General features: G+C 40.8%; 1 protein-coding gene across 3 annotated transcripts in view; it reads right to left on the bottom strand.

Annotated features, from left to right (window-relative positions):
- Positions 1 to 277: 277 nt before the first annotated feature.
- The window catches only part of TULP4 (TUB like protein 4), a 157,603-nt gene continuing 140,433 nt past the window's right edge, over positions 278 to 17,447 (bottom strand). For 2 of the 3 annotated variants that reach the window (XM_054974712.1, XM_054974730.1), the window contains 5 exons: positions 16,489 to 16,633; positions 14,885 to 14,978; positions 13,437 to 13,580; positions 10,418 to 13,041; positions 278 to 8,623 (listed from right to left, as the gene is read on the bottom strand). In XM_054974712.1, coding sequence (XP_054830687.1) covers positions 8,507 to 8,623; positions 10,418 to 13,041; positions 13,437 to 13,580; positions 14,885 to 14,978; positions 16,489 to 16,633 — 3,124 coding nt within the window. In that variant the 3' untranslated portion in view covers positions 278 to 8,506. The remainder of the gene's footprint in view (positions 8,624 to 10,417; positions 13,042 to 13,436; positions 13,581 to 14,884; positions 14,979 to 16,488; positions 16,634 to 17,447) is intronic. The other variant, XM_054974721.1, reaches the window with a different exon arrangement.

The following is a 17,447-nucleotide window of genomic DNA, read 5'->3' as shown; positions in this document are numbered from 1 at the left end:
TAGTATATCAACGAAAGTATAAAGAAAAACACAAATCCCATTTGTATCTCTTCATTAAATAGCCAGAGGGAATCAGTTGTTATCCAAAGTATAGGTAAATGGGTATTACAAAGATGTCTGACCAACAATCCTGCAGTAGAAATGACAGCAGGGGGGCAGGTGTGGTCAAGAAATAACATAATGAAAAATGGAATCCCAGGTATGCTGAGACATTAATTTAAAAAAATCAGAATGTTCAGTTATGAGAAGTAGAACACCAAGACCAATTCTCAGATTCTCTAGTTTACAAAAAATTTAATAAGCAACACTTGGACAACTCTTACAATTCCAAATCATCAAGGAAAATAGGGCAACTGACTGGTCTCAATCATATAGACAGTCAAAAGTGTGGACAAATCACATTATTAAAGGGAAACCATTTAATGCTTTCTAGGTACCTTCTGCACAATCTATTACACAGGGCACATAATAGGAGAGGAAGGTCAGGACAAGGTTCATCATTACAATGAAAACCCAGGTCTGAATGTCATATGAAAAAAATAATCCATGACTTTCAAAAGGCCATTTGAACATCCTGTAGGTAGAGAGCAGTCATTAGGTAATTGTATAATTTTCTCCACACAACTGAGATCATGCAGGTATGGCATGGTTAGGAATTCCATGCACCTGACTACATAATTTTCTTAAAATTCCAAAAAGGAAAAAATCCAAACAAAAATCCTTCAAATAACAAAAAAGTGGATTGGATCCATAGAGTTGTGAATATAACTCCACCAGTAGAACAGATTTCTGCAACTTTCCCTTTAATTTCACAGCCCCTTTGAGCTCTCCAAAGATGTTTCTGGGGATTGGGAATCATCAGAAATGCCATGGGATATGACAGCAAAGGCAGAGTAGAAAAGGGAATTGGTGGAAATTCTCCTGCCCCCCACAAGTATTTTGCATGAGCAAAAATGCTCTTCCCTTATATGAGATCCAATCCTATGTAAACAAAGAAACAAGGAATTGATTTGGAAAGGATGTCCAAAGTCAAAGAACCAAATAATGCATTTATAAACAAATGCAAAAGAAAAATCAACCCTTTCCCACTGTGTAGTGCTTTTCAATCCATGCAATTTCACAATACCCTCCCACCCCAAACATCTGTATCTACAATACATCGAGATCTTAAAATCCTCCCCTACTAAGGAACAGAAAAGAAAAACAGACTGAAAAGAAAAAATAGAATCAAAGGCCAAGTGAGGACAAAGGTGTGTGTGTGGAGGGGGGGGGGGGGAGACAATTCACGGGTCTGGAAGAGAACTTGATGAGTGATGGGAGTTATGACAAGCTCAGTGAGCACTATTTTTACAAAACACTGGGGACACAAGAACCTTCCAATACATCTTGCAGTTTTATTCATTTCTTCTTAACACGTTACTTCAAGGCTTCAGGATAACCATTTACAAGACAAAGCAAACATTCAACAAGCAAAGACTTTCCTAACTCTCCAAAATGCCTCCATGTGGGGACGTTTTTAGCTTTTAGGTACTGGATTAAAAAAATCTTATGTCCAAATCAAATGTTATGTCTGCCATGTCTCCAGATTTGATATTGGTAAAACATAACAAAATTTTTATAAGACTCAGAATATGGACCATAATTTAGAAGTATCTCTATTTTAATAACCCAATTTTCCCAATGAAAATTATTTTCCTATGAAACTGTTTAAACATTTCCTTTTTAAACTTAAAAGATCTGACCAGGGCCTCTGGTGATCATATCCTAGCATGCTTATACGTGGAAAGAGTCTATGGACAAAAGGATTTGAACTGCTTCCGGTTGCTGCTACTGTCCTACCCCAAAATTACATGGCAAGGGTAGGAGGGCAGTTCCAGTGGCACAAGTCCAAAAATTCTAGGATTGGCAACGGATATAGCCACATTGTTTCTCTGTCATGCTCAGTTATACAAGCTACAAACAGCAAATGCTCAGCCAATACAGTGGAAGGGCCAGTTCTAACATTTTTTCCCTACTCATATATTTTCTTGTATGGGAAGGTCACTTTCTACCAGGGTGGACTCATCATGTAACTTAGAGGGAATGGTCATTTAACTTAGAGGGACATTTCCTGATGGACTACTGCCCTAGAGGGCCACTGGTGGCCAGTAGCAAGCAAAGCCAGCCAAGCCCCAGCCATTACTTCAGGGACTGAGTGGTTTAGACCATTAGCAATTATAATTGGTATCAGTTTTCCACTTGTGTTTTCCTGCACTGCTGTCAGTTTTCAGAAGGAACGAATGAGTGAGCTCACTATTTTGAGTGGCTGAATGACCCCTGTAGTGCTGGCTTGTAGCACCACAGGGACCTTTCAGCTTGGCTTCCTCCCTGGATATTTTCACTTCCCAATCTGCTCCTTTTTCTCATATTACAGTTTTCAGGTATATGACCCAAACACTGAATGTGATTACCTTGTGTTTGCAAACGTGTTATCAATCAAGGAGCCGTGATTGGCTGTAGCTCTGTTTTAACTAAACATCTGGCAGCCAACTCAGGTTTTGTTTTTATCTAATAAATAAAATCACCCCCAAAAAGTGGCCAGACATGCAAAACACTGAAGTGTCATAAAGACCAAATGCAAACCTGCCATATGCAGCCAGCAAAGCTCAGCTAGTCCGTGTATTGATATCAGAGACAGCTCACATTATTCTGACATTGCAAAGGTTTACCCAGTTTTGGGGGAATTTTCTCTCCCTTTCCTGTATAAGACTTCAAGATACCAGTAGAGAAAAAATAGCATTAATATTGGCCTTCCAATGTCTTCTACCTACTCCAGGCACTGCAGACTCAAAGGCTGGTAATTATCCAGCTGTAGTAGTCAACCAGCTGAGATCATTCCCCAGCAATGCAAGTGGCAGCCCAATCCAAAGTAGATCTAGTGTCCCATCCAATTCAATGGGATTTTCTGCCAAGTAAGTGTTATTGGAATGTAATTAATATAAGTGATGTATGGCCTACAGTCTCCAAAAGGCACTGAGATCCATTTTGGGAACCCTTTGAATCCAATGAGATTCTCTATACATATGAGGAACTGGCCTTGCTCAAATGTACGGCACAGCCAGATCCCAAGACTTCAGGATTTTAAGTCTAATAGGAAATTTAGCCTTAATGGCTCCATATTTCTCCCCTTGGTTAGTTGGTCTTGTCTTTAATTTCACAAATACAACAAAACAAACCACAGCACCAAAACACTTTATTTTCTATACATGTTCTGAGACTTCCCTTCAAATTAAATACTTACAATTAGGCCTGGATTCTGGATTCACAGGACTTCTTGGAAAGAATCATTTCAATTTTATGAGGACAAAATAAAAATAATGTAAAGAGATTGCCTTGTAAAAGTATTTATTAGGGGATGGGCTTTACACTCAGCTATAGTGGTTAACACTATGTGTGGTAGAATTAGGTACCTTTTAAAAGGGATGAACAATCTACAACTCTCAGTATGTAAATACTTGCAAGCTCCATTTTCCATTATATATCAAGAATAACCCCTTTGGGCTTAGAAGAAATCTCTTCCAATTACGGAGAAATCATGACTTAAGTTCTCTTACTGGATATATATGCATATAATTAGCCTTCATCAGTATTCTCAAATTGGTCTTTAGCTGTGTCAGTATAGCCTCAGAAAACACACATGGTGGTCAAAAGTGCTGATTACAGCACAGTCACGGTTGACTGTGCCATGACTGCAAAAGCTGAGTTTTTTATAGCTGCAGCTGGGAAACCACCATGTCATGACAGGCATTTGGTTGAGGGGGGTGGGGGGAGTGTTCCATCCAACTGATTTTTTTTAAAAAATGAAACCCTTCTATACAAGCCAAAGGAATGAATACACTCTACTGTCTTCACTCAAGGAATTTTTTTGAAGGTCAGTTTACCCATTCTCAGCATTTTTCCTGGTTGTAGCCTTTTCCTCCCAGCTTACACAAGACAATGAAGCAGATGCACAAAAAGGGTTTAAGAGAATCCATGCCCACTACATCAAATGTATGGAGAATGAGATTGCCACAGCTTTACTTAATAGTAAAGGAGGAATCACTGTTCTAAATAAAGAAGAGGGTCTAATACTGAATTCCTTCAGTTGCTAGTTTTCCAGGAATGTGGTCATTATTAACGAGACCAGGGAATCTTTTACAATCTCTCCCACTCCTTCTGAGTGATACCTTATTCCCAGACACTGATGCCTTTTGCAAATACTAACATCTTCCGTTCTGCCTCCCTGCATTGGTTTGGGAGCTCCAGAGCCTGCCAGCCTCTTTGCTTATCCTGCCTGGAGTTATGATGTCTTCTTGAACCTCAATGGCATTTTGGGTCTAAACAGGCAATGATAAACCAAGAAAGAAATCATGAGCTCTCGATAGTTCAGTGAAAACATCAACTCAGTGTATAACAGAGGTGACAAAGGCAAATTTCATACTGTGGGTTATTTAAAAAGGCTGGGGGAAATGGCCAGTACCATAATGCTTTTGTATAAATCTACGATTTGGTACATTGTACAGTTCTAGTTGTCCCATCTCAAAAGAATATCGTAAGAGTAAGCTTAGGTTCAGAAAAGGACAACCAAAATTATCAAGAGTGGTGAACCTTTTCAATAAGAAAAGACTATAGTTTGGGGATTTGGGGGGGGGGGAGAGATGGCAGAAGGGACACACACACATTATATATTGTAAACTTGTGCGTGGTGTGGACAAAGCGAGTAGAGAGACCTTTTAAGAATTCAGGATCACCCCCCACCCGACAGCCAGACAAGGGAAATTGCTTCAAATTTCATAATTTAAATGAAATTAATTGCCACAAGATGTGATGGCAACTAGTATAGATGGCTTCAAAGAGGGCTGAAGTTCATGAGGGATATCTCTATCAATGGCTATTAGCCACAATTGCTAAATGGAACCTTTCATGTTCATAACTAGAATATCTCTAAATATCAGTTGCTGGGGAGAGGGGAATTATGAGGAAGGACAGTGGCTTTCCTGTCTTGCCTGTGGGCTTTCCAGATAAATCTGCTTGGCCACTATGGGAAACAGAATGCTGGACTAGTTGAACCTTTGGTCTGAGCCAGCCATGTTCTTATCTGTCTGTTTCATCTTCCTTCTCCTCCTCCATTCCTGTACTTGGGCCAATTAGCTAGGATCTCTGCCTTGAGTCTTCCATTGGTGTAGAAACTTTTAAGGTTTCTCAGATGAGTGGGATGAAGGAAAGAACTCCTGGGGAAAACCATGCAAAATGCCCAGAGACAGGAAGGTCAGTCAGTATGCTGTAGAGGTGTGGGGAAGATGGGATAAGGAGTATTTGCACACAGAACCTAAAATCAGAAGGACCTGCATAGTATCCACCAGAAGGGAGCCTGAGGATTGATGAATATATATATGGCAAAATGATTAATTTTTGTCTAGCAAAAAAGAAAATATTTTCCCACTCTCACAACACACTGCAGCTAGTCAGGAGAGGAAAAATCAAATCCTATAAAGGACTCTTAAATAATTTCTTGCAGCAAAACACTTTGCCAGCAAGCAAGTAAAGATGCCCCTCCCCAATAAATAATAATGATTAAATGACTTTCTACATTGTAAAAGAATTCAGCTTGACTCCACTAAGTGTAATAATATTTCCTGTTAGAAAATCTGGATTAAATTATCTTTAAAAAAATAATTCAACACATTTCTAAAAATGAAATCCTTTGACTGCAATAACTATTACCCAATCGAACCCTCCCCCAACTTGTTTATGAGTCCTATGGAGCTATTAGAAACCACACAAAAAACAATCAGACTGTGCAGAACTAGGATTGCCATCTTTTCCACTGGATCTGCTCTGGTGCCTTGAACAGCAGCCTAATAACTAGACACAGGAGGCGAAACTTTTTCTTGCAATGGGCTGTTGCAGTCATCTACCTTTGTGTAAATCACTGGTGGAAATTCAAATGGGGTAGAGGAAATGGAAGCAGATATTAAATGGATCTGTACAGTTTGGAAAGAGGAGTTGGATTTATTCATCATTACAAGCAAAGAGCACCAGACAGACTCCATGTTCTATGTGAGCCTTGGAAAAACCAAAATTCTGGGTTTTTTCCCCCTCCCCAATTATGCCTTTCCCCAAGAATCCTGGGAGCAGTTCACTATGGCTGCAACACTCCAGGTAGAGTGGGATTATCAATGCATTACATAGTTCAAGGCTATGTCTGTACCGTGATTCCATTATCAAGCCATTCAAGGATGCCATTAGTATTGGGTACATAATTTGATTTTCGATTCAATCAGCCTTTATAGGCATATAACAAAAAAACCAAGATCGTACAGAATTCAACATTCTGGGAATCCCAGCCTTCAGTTTGTTATTGTTGTTTTTAAGTCAAGTTCCCATTCTTTGAGATTGTAAAGATAAGTTATGGCAGGGGAAGGAGAATGTCTGATGGAACTTCTGAAGCTTAAAGCAGTATTGGGGAGGGGGAAGGAAGAGGAACTGGATTTCCACAGTTGGGGGCAGAATATCAGTGCTTCTGTGCCTCTCTCTTTACTACACCTTTTTATGTTTCCATTTCATCCTTTGCCATGGAACACTGTAGGTAAACTTTGCTATCTGGTGTGAAAATTGCTTTCAAGAAATACATTTTTATTTGCACATACTTACTGGCCAAGTAATTTCAAGCTGAAAAAGAAATGGGAACTATCAGAGCACAGTATGTTAACAGACTCTCTCTTGAAATACCTGTTGTGGCCTTTGGCATATAATGGAGAGTTTATTAGCTAGAAAGAGTCTCATTGAATAAAGTTAATTAAAGTAACCATTACATTTTTTGTAAAATTCTGGCTTTCAATACAATTTCTGGAGCACTGCTCGCTTTCCTTTATAGCCAAGAAAAGACATATTTTGATTTTAGGAAAGAGGAAGTGTTTCAATTGTATTCTCTCCTTTCCTTAACCAGCAGGGTATCAGCTGGAGTTGGATCAGGAATCTTCTGGGATGAGTATTGGCACCTATGGTGAAGAGTCATCTGTTGTAAAATAGATGGATGGCAAAGAGGTTCTAGCACAGCTCCCCTCTCAGCAGCCCACAGAGCCTCCCTAACTTCGCTTGGTTATAACTATTTCCAGGTCCAGCCTGTGTCTTTAACTGGGCAACATCTAGTCTGTTTGGTTCCCCGCATTTCCTTCTGTATTTGTCTCTTGCCCTCTCTTCTCCCTCTATTCAGCCCTCTGAGACAATTTCAGCTTTGACTCATTCCAGAGAACAATAAAGACATGATAAGGGTGGTAGAGGTCCTTTCAGTGCACATTTTCTGCTTTGAAAACAACTTCTTTATGCAGCAAGCATAGTTTCAAATAATTTCCACCACACTTTGGAATGTTTGCCTTCACAAGTCCTTCAAGCAAACTGTTCCCAGTAGCAGGGGCCTCTAATTCTATCCAGGAGCCCAAACCCAATCCAGCAGCATAAGGCCCATTGACTACACAGAGATACGCAATAGTTCAGCTTATGCCCACATCCTTCCCGGTTAGTATTTTAGGGTGGTGGAACTCATGTACCTTGCATTGTTTAGAGGGTACATTTTTATTGATACAACTGTAAACATCATTAAGTAAGGAGCAGCAGATGTACCTCCTGCAAGAGCACCATACCAGGTCACATCTATGTACACCACAAATCTGTACTAGAATCAGTACAAATATTTTAAGTCAGTAAGTGTATATTTGCACACCTCATCATTCCCTTCTCTTCCAGCATTTTCTCTGTATGGTACAGACATAACCCAGATCATAGTCAATGGGGGGGGGGGGTGTTTAACTTCTTCAGCACAGTGTTATTTGCAAACCACACAAAAGGTAATCATTTAATTTTCATTCTGAACAATATTTTAGAAATTAGGTATGGACCTCTGAAAAATCTCCATGGTGCCTACAGTGCTAACAGAGAAGAAATGTATGTCTTCAAGTATATTTTAGCATATTTATTCTCTCTCTCTTTCTCTCTCTCTCTTTTTTGCTGCTATTGTTGATGTAATAGTACAAAGTGGTCCAGGAAAAAAATTAAGGTCCCTGTTTTAAAAAGAAGAGCATGTTATAAGGCAGTATATAAAAGGAAAAAGAAAGAACAAGGTCAGTCTTTTAAAATCCCCCATCAGCTATTTTTGCAGCAAACACAGAAGAACCATCACAAGCCAAAGCCACATTTCCCATATAACACTAAATAGCTCTCATCCTTTGCTCGCTCTGAAAAACCAGCACAATGTTGATTCAACAAAAAGAAATCCCAAACCAAAGAGACCCTATCCCACCCCCAATAATGTTTAAAGTTGATGCCCTCCTTCGGACACGTGGAGACTGTTCTAGCTGCAGTTCCTTCTTCACTCCTAGAATCCTTTGCAAATTTCTAAGAGGCCTCCCTGACACTTCCTGGGTTGGCCCTTAAGAGAAGGATTTTTAGTTTCTTCCTCTCTGTTTCTTCCTCTCTCTGTCCACTGTTTTCATTTCAGGCGCTGAGTCACATTAGCCAGAGCTACCGCAAAGGCCTGCACCGCTGAAAAGGGATATTGAAAGTCCAAAATGTAAGCATTGCCGTCAATCCTCCCAAATTGCATGACCTGAAGGACAAGGTAGTGGGAGGAGAGTAAGAAAATAAGAGGGTAAAGATAAATGATGAATAAGAAAAACAGAAGTTAAATGAAAAGTGGCCTATGTGAATTCTAATGTTCTTCCAATCCTCACACTGCATATTAAGCTGCATTCAGATATCATGACAATGCTGTGGCTTGTTTCTACTCTGTTTGTTCTGGTTAGTCCACAAGAAGTAACACATTCTGGTATGCACATAATCGCCAGTGTGTCTGCTTCTTGTTTCTTCTCTGCCTCCCAGCTGGAAGAATATCCTCCACAAGACATTGTTTTTGTGGCCAAGTAGCCAGAAGGAGCAATGTTACCCAATAAACTGTGATTTGTGAATTCAGACGTCTTGACAAACCACCATTAATGCAAACCATGGTTAACTGATGAGCTGTGACCCTTTGAAATCCTGTTTGGTTCTTACCACCACCAGCTTGTTGGACTGTCTGCATTCAGTGTTCTGGGAAAGTGAGTTGGCTAAGTTTGGCAAATCTTTTTGTACTCCTGCTCCTACATATTAGTTTTATAATGGTTTGATATCAGTGGGGTTAGGCCTGAGTAACTCTGCTTAGAATTTCATTATAAGAGTTGGAAAATAATAGTCAAGTTTTCCAGATCATACATTCTTCCTTCATTTTCCCTCCGAGCACATCACATTGTTGCTTGGTTTTCTCATTAGGTATGATGTGAACACTGAATTAGTTGGCCATCATATATTATTGTTCTTCTATACAATCTCTGGGGTCCACAATAGGGTTGCCAACTCTGGCTTTAGAAATTCCTGGTGATTTGGGGATGGAGCCTGGAAAGGGACCTCAATAGGGTATAATGCCTAACGGTCCGCTCTCCAAAGCAGCAGTTTTCTCCAGGAGATCTCCAGACCCCCTTGGAAGTTGGCAATATTGGCCCACAGGGTGTTTCTCATATTTTGTTATTTGGGGACCCAGGGCTCTATAGTACAGAGATCTGAATTTTAACGTCAGCCACAGATATTGGTATGTTTACTATATTTGTATAGGTTTATATGCCTATACACATTGCAACATCAAACATCCCCATGATCTACCACAGCTACTCTGAGGCAGAGAAGTCAGAATGTTAAGAAATCACACCCAAGTCCTCTTTTTTGGAAAAGCATCGCTTTGGGGCCATATATACAAATCTTTCATGTGCTATAAACTAGCATGTCACAAATGTAACCTTTGTACACATACTGCACTCAATCATTTAGCATGTGACACAGAAGAAGAGACATAAATGCATTGCAAAGAATTATGCAAGAACACATGCCTAAAAGCTGCTGCTAACATAGCAATATCAGCGTAGTGGTGGTGAGGTTATGGGTCAGACTGTGAGACTGCATTCACTATCCAACCACCTCTACCCTCTCCAAATCCCATCTGCTTTTCCCCATCCTTCCCCTCATCTTCGTTTGTCATATGTGACCTTCACTAACACTTGTTAATAAGAACAAGGCAACATTTCTAAGCTCCCTCCAAGAACCCAGATTAAACATGAATTCTGAAGGAGAGCTTTTAATCTGGGTAAACATGGATCATATGTTACAGTGAATTGATGCGGTGTGTGTGTGTGTGATGCACATGAGAGATGAGGGCAGATAAGGAGCTATATTCTGTGGCTTGCTACTCTTTTCCTGCAGGAAAACAGTTAAAAAAAGTCATATAAAACTGTTTGTAAACCACGTAAGAGAAAAATAGGAATAGTTCCAACAGCTCCAATATAAGGAGTCTTGGAATCTCTATTTGTTGTCCTACCTGTCTTCCTTCCAGCTCAATCTGGAAGTTTTTGGCAGATTCTTGGGTCACTCGCCCTCCAAAGTCCAACTGATAGACTTGAGTTGCCTCATTCCACAAGGGCTGCTTATTGGCCATCACATACACAAAGCCCTGATTTCCTAGCCGCCCATCCTCCTTTTCATTTGCTTTCCGGCACTTAAATTCATCCATTTCACTGGCTGTCCTCAGATTCCTTTTGTTTTTCCACCCTTTTTTACTGCCCTGGCTCTGGTTCATTAGTTCATCCCCACTAATAAATAGCTCAGGCTCACTCTCTGAGCTATCCTGAAACTCATTCATCTTGTTCAATTTTTTTGATTTCAGTTGGTCCTTCTGACTTTTGACTTTCTTCTTCTCCCTGCCCAGTCTAGGGCTTGATATCAGCGTGTTGAAGTCAGTCAGTGTTGTCCTTGTCTCCTTTTTGACTTTACCTTCCGTGATAGCCTGCATGTTTCCTTCATCTGCTCGGCTATCTAAGCGCTTTCGATTCTTCTTCCCAAATTTGTCTGTCCGCTGAGGAATGGGGCTTTCTGTCAGGGAAAGTACTTCCTGGAAGTTATCTGTAGTCTCCACCATTACATCTGTACCCACATGACCTTGAGTCTCTGTGGGTGGTGGGGACATTACAGGTTTCTCCACAACCAGTAGTGACTTGGGGGGCAGAGTACCTTGGGTACTCTGTGCAGCCGGTGGGCATGTGCTGTATGAATTCCATGGGTGCAAGGCCATCGGTGGCAGCTGTAAACTCGAGCAAGTGCTATTTCCAGGGTACATGGGGGGCAAGGGACAATAAGAGAGATTAGAAGGATAGCCTGGCTGAAGCACAACTGTCGGCTCCTGTTGTGCAATCTGGGCAGGGGACAAACCTTCTTTGGGGGAACAGGGGACCTGCATTCCATGGAGAGGAAGGGGTGGAGGAGGAACACTGTAACTCCCCACATAAGATGCTCCAACTCCATAATTCATTTGGAAAGTGGCAGTGGGACTGGTTGGAGATTTGGGTGAAACAAATGGAACTCGGGATATATCTAGGTGCTGAGCTTGGCCAATGACTAGAGGGGCAGGTGGTTTGACAGGGTTCGGCAAAGTACTCTGAGCTGTCCTTTCCTGAGGAACCCATATTTCCTCAGTCATCATAGGTTCCCATTGGTAGGGGGGTGGTCTTTTTACACCAATGCCAGGCTCTGCCATGGCTATAGGGATGTGACGGATTGATTTCTCCACAGGGCAGTGCTGAGAAAGAGTCTCATCCTCCATGAAGGCAGAGTTTACATAATCTGTCCGTTCACGGGAGTTATCAGGTGGGCTCAGCAAACTGTAAGAGGACTGGGAGGCCAAAGGAGAAGTACTGACTGAGTGTGCGATGACAGAGCTATGTTGAGTGCTGTTCCCTGTTGTTATGTCTGGCCTCATGCTGCTGATGGTGGAGGCACTGCTGTTAGTGTTGGCACTGCTGATATTCCCACCTCCACTATTTGTGTTGCTGCTGCTACCACCACCATTGCTGTTGTTGCTGCACTGACTGCAGGTGTATAGTGCCGTTGGCACCCGCTGTTGGTACTGGGCCACTACAACATTGCTCTTCAGTTTGGGTGGGAGCTGCAGAGTGGCTCTTTGGCTGTCAACCAGTTGAGCCATCTTCAGCGCTGCCTCTCTGCTGTTCCTCCGCAGAGTAGCATGGATGATGCTGTTGTCCAGCCTCTGTGTGATGCCACGGCCTTGAGATAGCTGGGCTGCAATTTCCGGATAAGGTGGTGGGTCCCCTGTTGGGATGGAGTAGCGTGGAACTGTGAGTCTGTTCAGCGTAGCACTGGTACAAGGCTGCTGAATCTTCTTCTCTGATGAAGTTATCCTTAAAGTGGCAGAACTACCAGGGCCTTGCAGAGTATATGAGTTCTGGGCACACATTATTCGTGTCCGAGGCCGACATACCTCCTCAACATTTCCGCTGCTATCAAAAGTGGTTATTCTCTCATAGCCAAGGGGGGGTTGATAATGCCCTGCTGAATAAAGGGGGAAATCTCCCTTTTTCAAACAGAGGTCTATAGGAGGCTGTGGGGGTATAGGAGGAGGTGGAGGTGCTGTGGTCGGAGCTGCTGGTATGGTTCCAGGGTACGGAGGCGGTGGGTTCATTTTGTTCATCTGAATTTCTTGAGCAGTGCTGAAGATAGCTGCTTCTCCTTCAGATACCTGTGGAACTGGACGCAATGTTTTTGGTTTTTGGAGATGTTCGTGTTCTCTGTCCCCATCTCTGTGGTCCACTATTGCCATCTGGATTGCACCCTGAGGTGGCATGGATAACTGTGGGGGTGCCTGAATGATACGCCCCATTTCTACTCCTCCAAAGATGACTTGTCCTGGGTTGGAATATCTGCTTGGAATTGGATAATGGACTGCATTATCTGTCACATGTTCTGCTGCTGCCACCGCTGTTGTCTGATTGGCAAGGACATCCAACTGCACATTCTGATTGGCCAACAAAGACTGAACTAACCCTATGCTCTGAGTTGGTGACATTGCTTGTGCAGAACTGTGAATAGGAGCGATTGGGATGTTTACGGTGCAAGGGGGGTTGTTCTCAGGAACTCCCGATGCTCCAGTCACTATAGCATGTATAAAGACAAAAACACACAGTAGGGTAGTTTTCAACCACAAGAGATATACTAGCTTAATTCTTTCTTCTCTATGGCTTATATACTGTATTTTAAGGCACTTTGGAAATTTTTTGATCCAGCACTTAGTCAAATATTGTTTATTTAGCTTTTGATATTGTTCTATCACTTAGGACGGGTAAACACACAATGCTGGCTCCCTGCTACATGTGGCTAGCAACCTGGGAGCCAGACTCTTCTGCAAAGTCCTTGCCCTCCTTAGAACAAATCTCACCTCCACACCACCCCCTGCTGTTCTCCTGTTCCCATGGTTTTAGATCCTGGCTTAAGAGAAAACCTGATCAGCATTCTTATAACCCAGAGGGTTACATTCCGTTAAATCTCACCTGGTAAATCATCTTCATCTTCACTAAAAACATTGGGGTTGAAGACAGGCAAATTTATATAGTCCATAGAAATCTTCCGTACTTCTGGAAGATATATGGTCATCTGCCTGGGTTGGAGATGCAGCAAGCTGGTTTTATAGATAACTGCAGAAAGGATTATAAAAAGAGAAGACATTATTTATTATGTGAAAAAGATAAAAGAAGGTCCAGCATTAACAAAGGGACCAACCAATATGGGCCCCTTTAAAGATGACAAAGCCCCTTACATGGACTGCACTTCCATGTAGAAAGTACTGTGTAATATTAGAATGGCTCCATGTGATACTAAGGCACAGATGTACTTTATTGAATGTATGCACACTGCATATGTGCAAAAAATTTAACCAAGATATTTTCTTCCAGATCTGTTTGATTTTGTTTCACATTAGATTGTTCTCTGGAGATAAACCAGTTTGGGGTGTGTGTATGGACTGAAACATATGAGGAACAGTCTATTGGGAAATTGTTATCACAGTGGCTGAGAGAATAGTCAGAAGGAACATGAGGCTGTCTCACAGCTGAATTGAAATGAGTCTGGCCTTGGAAGCTGTCTGGATGGGAAACTGTCTAGGAATTGAATTTATTTAATACATGTATATCCCAGAATCCTAACCCTTATGGGTTTACAAGGCACTTTCCATAATCATCAAGAACAATTAATAATACAGTATCTTTATAGATCTGCACCAGCGGAACACAACTGTCTTGCCTTCCCACCTTCTTGTGGCAGCCCATAATGCCCCCCTGAAATGGAGTTCTTGGAGGACAGAGGTCTTGTGTACTCTAGAACAGCATGGGGGCACATTTTAGACTGCCATGGAAATTGGGAGGCGAGGAAGTTGTGCTCCATAGGCAGAAATCATTGCATCTACAGAGAAACTCAGGTGAATCCAATCCATAGTGTCTAAGTTTAAATAATCATCAAGACTGTGCTCTACTGAAATTAAGAGATTGCTCTTTACATGGGGAAGGTGATTGCACTAGTGATGTGGTAAAGCAGTCATGTGAATTGTCTAATACACCATATCCTGGAAAAACGTTACATGAATTTGAATGAACCTTTCAAAAGAAGACACAAGACAACTCGTTGCACAAAATAATACCAGAGCAAGTCTGGTCATAATGACTTAGCCATATAAATCAACGTTGTGAGAGCTCCTTTATGTCAATTGGAGTCAGTTGATGGATAGGACAGAATACTGTATCTTCAGTAAATCTTGCTGGCACAAACTTTTGCAAGCTATCATGTGGGCTAGAAACTTTCATTTTAAACTCCAGAGTTTTTGGTGTCTAGTTCCATATCAGAATTAGATGCAGTTTAGATTTTTATTATCGCTAAAAAAGTTTACATGCTTTTTTTTGGTCAGCAAAGAACTGAAATGAAGAGTATTGTTAGGTTTAACTTTTACCTGCACCAAGATTTGTTGGCAGGAAAGCAGCCAAGCCCACAATTTTAAATTTGGTTCCCCAGATATTTGATGTGACCTGAGCAAGGTAGTTGTGCTGTAAACAAAGGAAAATAGGAACAAAGAAAAAATAATAGCCATTTATTTAGCTTTATAGCACTTCAGCATATTCGAAGAGCCTCACATATTATTTTAGGAATCAACATTATAAAGTTGGTTAGTACTATTATCCATGTATTGCTGAAACTGACACTACTAAAAGAAAGCCTTAGGCCCCACGGAGAGTTAGCAGTAACTGTGAGATTTCATTCAGAAACTACCTGGTTTGCAGCTCAAGCTCACAGCCTTTATGCTACACAATGGCTTAACTTCTTTGGTGAACATAACCTTCTTGCAGAACCCTATCAAGATTGCAAGTGCTGGCCAGTATGAAAATATCTTATTTGACACTAAGATAATGGGCATGTCAGTCAGCTGAGTGTGAGGTAGATAGGGTAACTTTTTATTGTTAAGAAACACTGAGAACAACAGACAGAGAAACTTAGGGAAGATGTATGTGTGTGTGTTCAGCTAGCTCAATGAGTGCCCCACCTACAGCTTCACCAGTCCTGGCTTAGATGAAACAGCTGAGATTGCTGAAACTCTCATGTATTTTCTAGCATGAGGACCACATTGGATGACCCAGTTGTTGCCATTGCTCACCTAGACTGAATTTTTGTTTGTTTTGATTAATTATCATCTACTACAATCCAAACTAACTATGATAATACAAAATAATAGCATTGCTATTCATGTAATACTGAATATGAAGAGGTGTGCAGACCTGCATTGCAAACATTGCATGAATATGCTATCAGCTACCAAGCTCAGCAACCAGTAATGTTTACTCATTCCACTTTCTATGCTCTGATTTTGAAAAATGAAAGGAAATATTACAACACTCTTTGCTCTTATCAGGGTTGGCCAACTTCTGTATTCATAAGGAGCACTCTGTTCTCCGGAAAGCATATTCTGATATACAATCTGATTTCCTGGTCAGATTTTATAATAAACTTGTCATCAGTTTGACACTGAAAGATCTCTGTCTTTCGGTGCTACACCTCTGAAGATGCCAGTCACAGCTGCTGGCAAAACGTCAGGAACTACAATGCCAAGACGACGGCAACACAGCCCGGAAAATCCACAACAACCAAACTTGTCATCACTTAGCAGTAAACATTTCATACATATGGAGGCCAAGTGCTCAGACAGTGTGTTATAGACTGGGAGGGGCATGAGGAAGTAACCTGCTTCCTAAAAGATCCCTTCAGACTCAGATTGGCAGCAGTCTTTTTTCTTGTCAGAATGCCCTAAAATGTATATGAATTAATGTGAGCAATTTCCCCCCGCATTTTAATTAAAATGTGCTAATTCTTTTAGACATCACATAAAGATAATTCAAGGCTTCAATTTAGCATGTGGGCCATTTAATTGGCCATCCCAATGAACACTGTGCTCCTTTCCGTTTTCCCACTACACCCACCACAACTGAGATTTCTTCTGTTTTAGTTCTACAAGGATTATTTTATCAACCAAAGTTGGTAGGTAATTTGATAGCAATGAAATACCTGAGTGATATCCTCCAAAGGAAACTCTCTACGAGTTAAACTTGGTGAACCTATGGAAGGCTTCCTTATTGGTAACCTGGGAGATCTCGATATCTCCTGAGCAGCTCGTGACAACTTTGGAGATTTGCGAGCTTCTATATTAATTCTGCTTTGAAAACAAAGATTACAATGATCAGGCAAGCACGGAGAGACAATGTCTTTATTCAGATAATGTGGCTTGGACAGACAGTGAGAAAAATGAGGGAACACGTGGTTTATAAATCAAATTAGCATAAGAATACAGTATAAAATGAAAGCTCAAAGTGCATCCCTCAGGCAGACTGGCTTGCAACTGAAATGACAAGACATATATATTTGTGACTATCCATCATGTTTCTCTCAGGTTCTCTATGTTTTTAATATATTTTTTATTATTCATGAAAATTCATGAGTTTGTTAGTTTATCCTATTAATTTTAAAAAGTATTTGCTTTAAAAAAAAAGAAGGGAAAGATTTCTTCATCATGTTATCAGAGTACAGCCAATGAGTACTGTGCACATCTGATTTCTGCTTCCAAATTGCAGAACTGGGGCTGCAAAAGATACTTTTGCATTTTAAGCAGTAAGGGTGCTTTCAAAGTAGCTCTACTACTTTTAAGAAGTTAGATTTACATTCTCTTTAATAAATTAGAGGAAAACTAGTCTACGGAGATTTGGTTCAATATTTTGAGAGGAGTTTTGACTATTAGTTATTTGTACAATAACTGGTTAGTGCTTGTCCTCTAAACAGAGTACTTTATCTAATGTATTTATTTTTAATGGAATTTGTAAACTAGTGAAGAAATTGTACATGTTAATAATTGAAGTACAAAGCAATTTTTCTTTCTTTCTGTCTTATCTGCATATTCATAAACTGAGGATCATAATAGGCTTACACCCATAAAGCAAACCACAGCATCTCGCTTAAATCTATGTTAAACA

Source organism: Eublepharis macularius, chromosome 1 (assembly GCF_028583425.1).
Source record: "Eublepharis macularius isolate TG4126 chromosome 1, MPM_Emac_v1.0, whole genome shotgun sequence".
In the NCBI taxonomy this organism is placed as follows: domain Eukaryota; kingdom Metazoa; phylum Chordata; class Lepidosauria; order Squamata; family Eublepharidae; genus Eublepharis; species Eublepharis macularius.
Note: the sequence above shows the minus strand (reverse complement) of the source record. Positions and strands in the feature narration are given on the sequence as shown.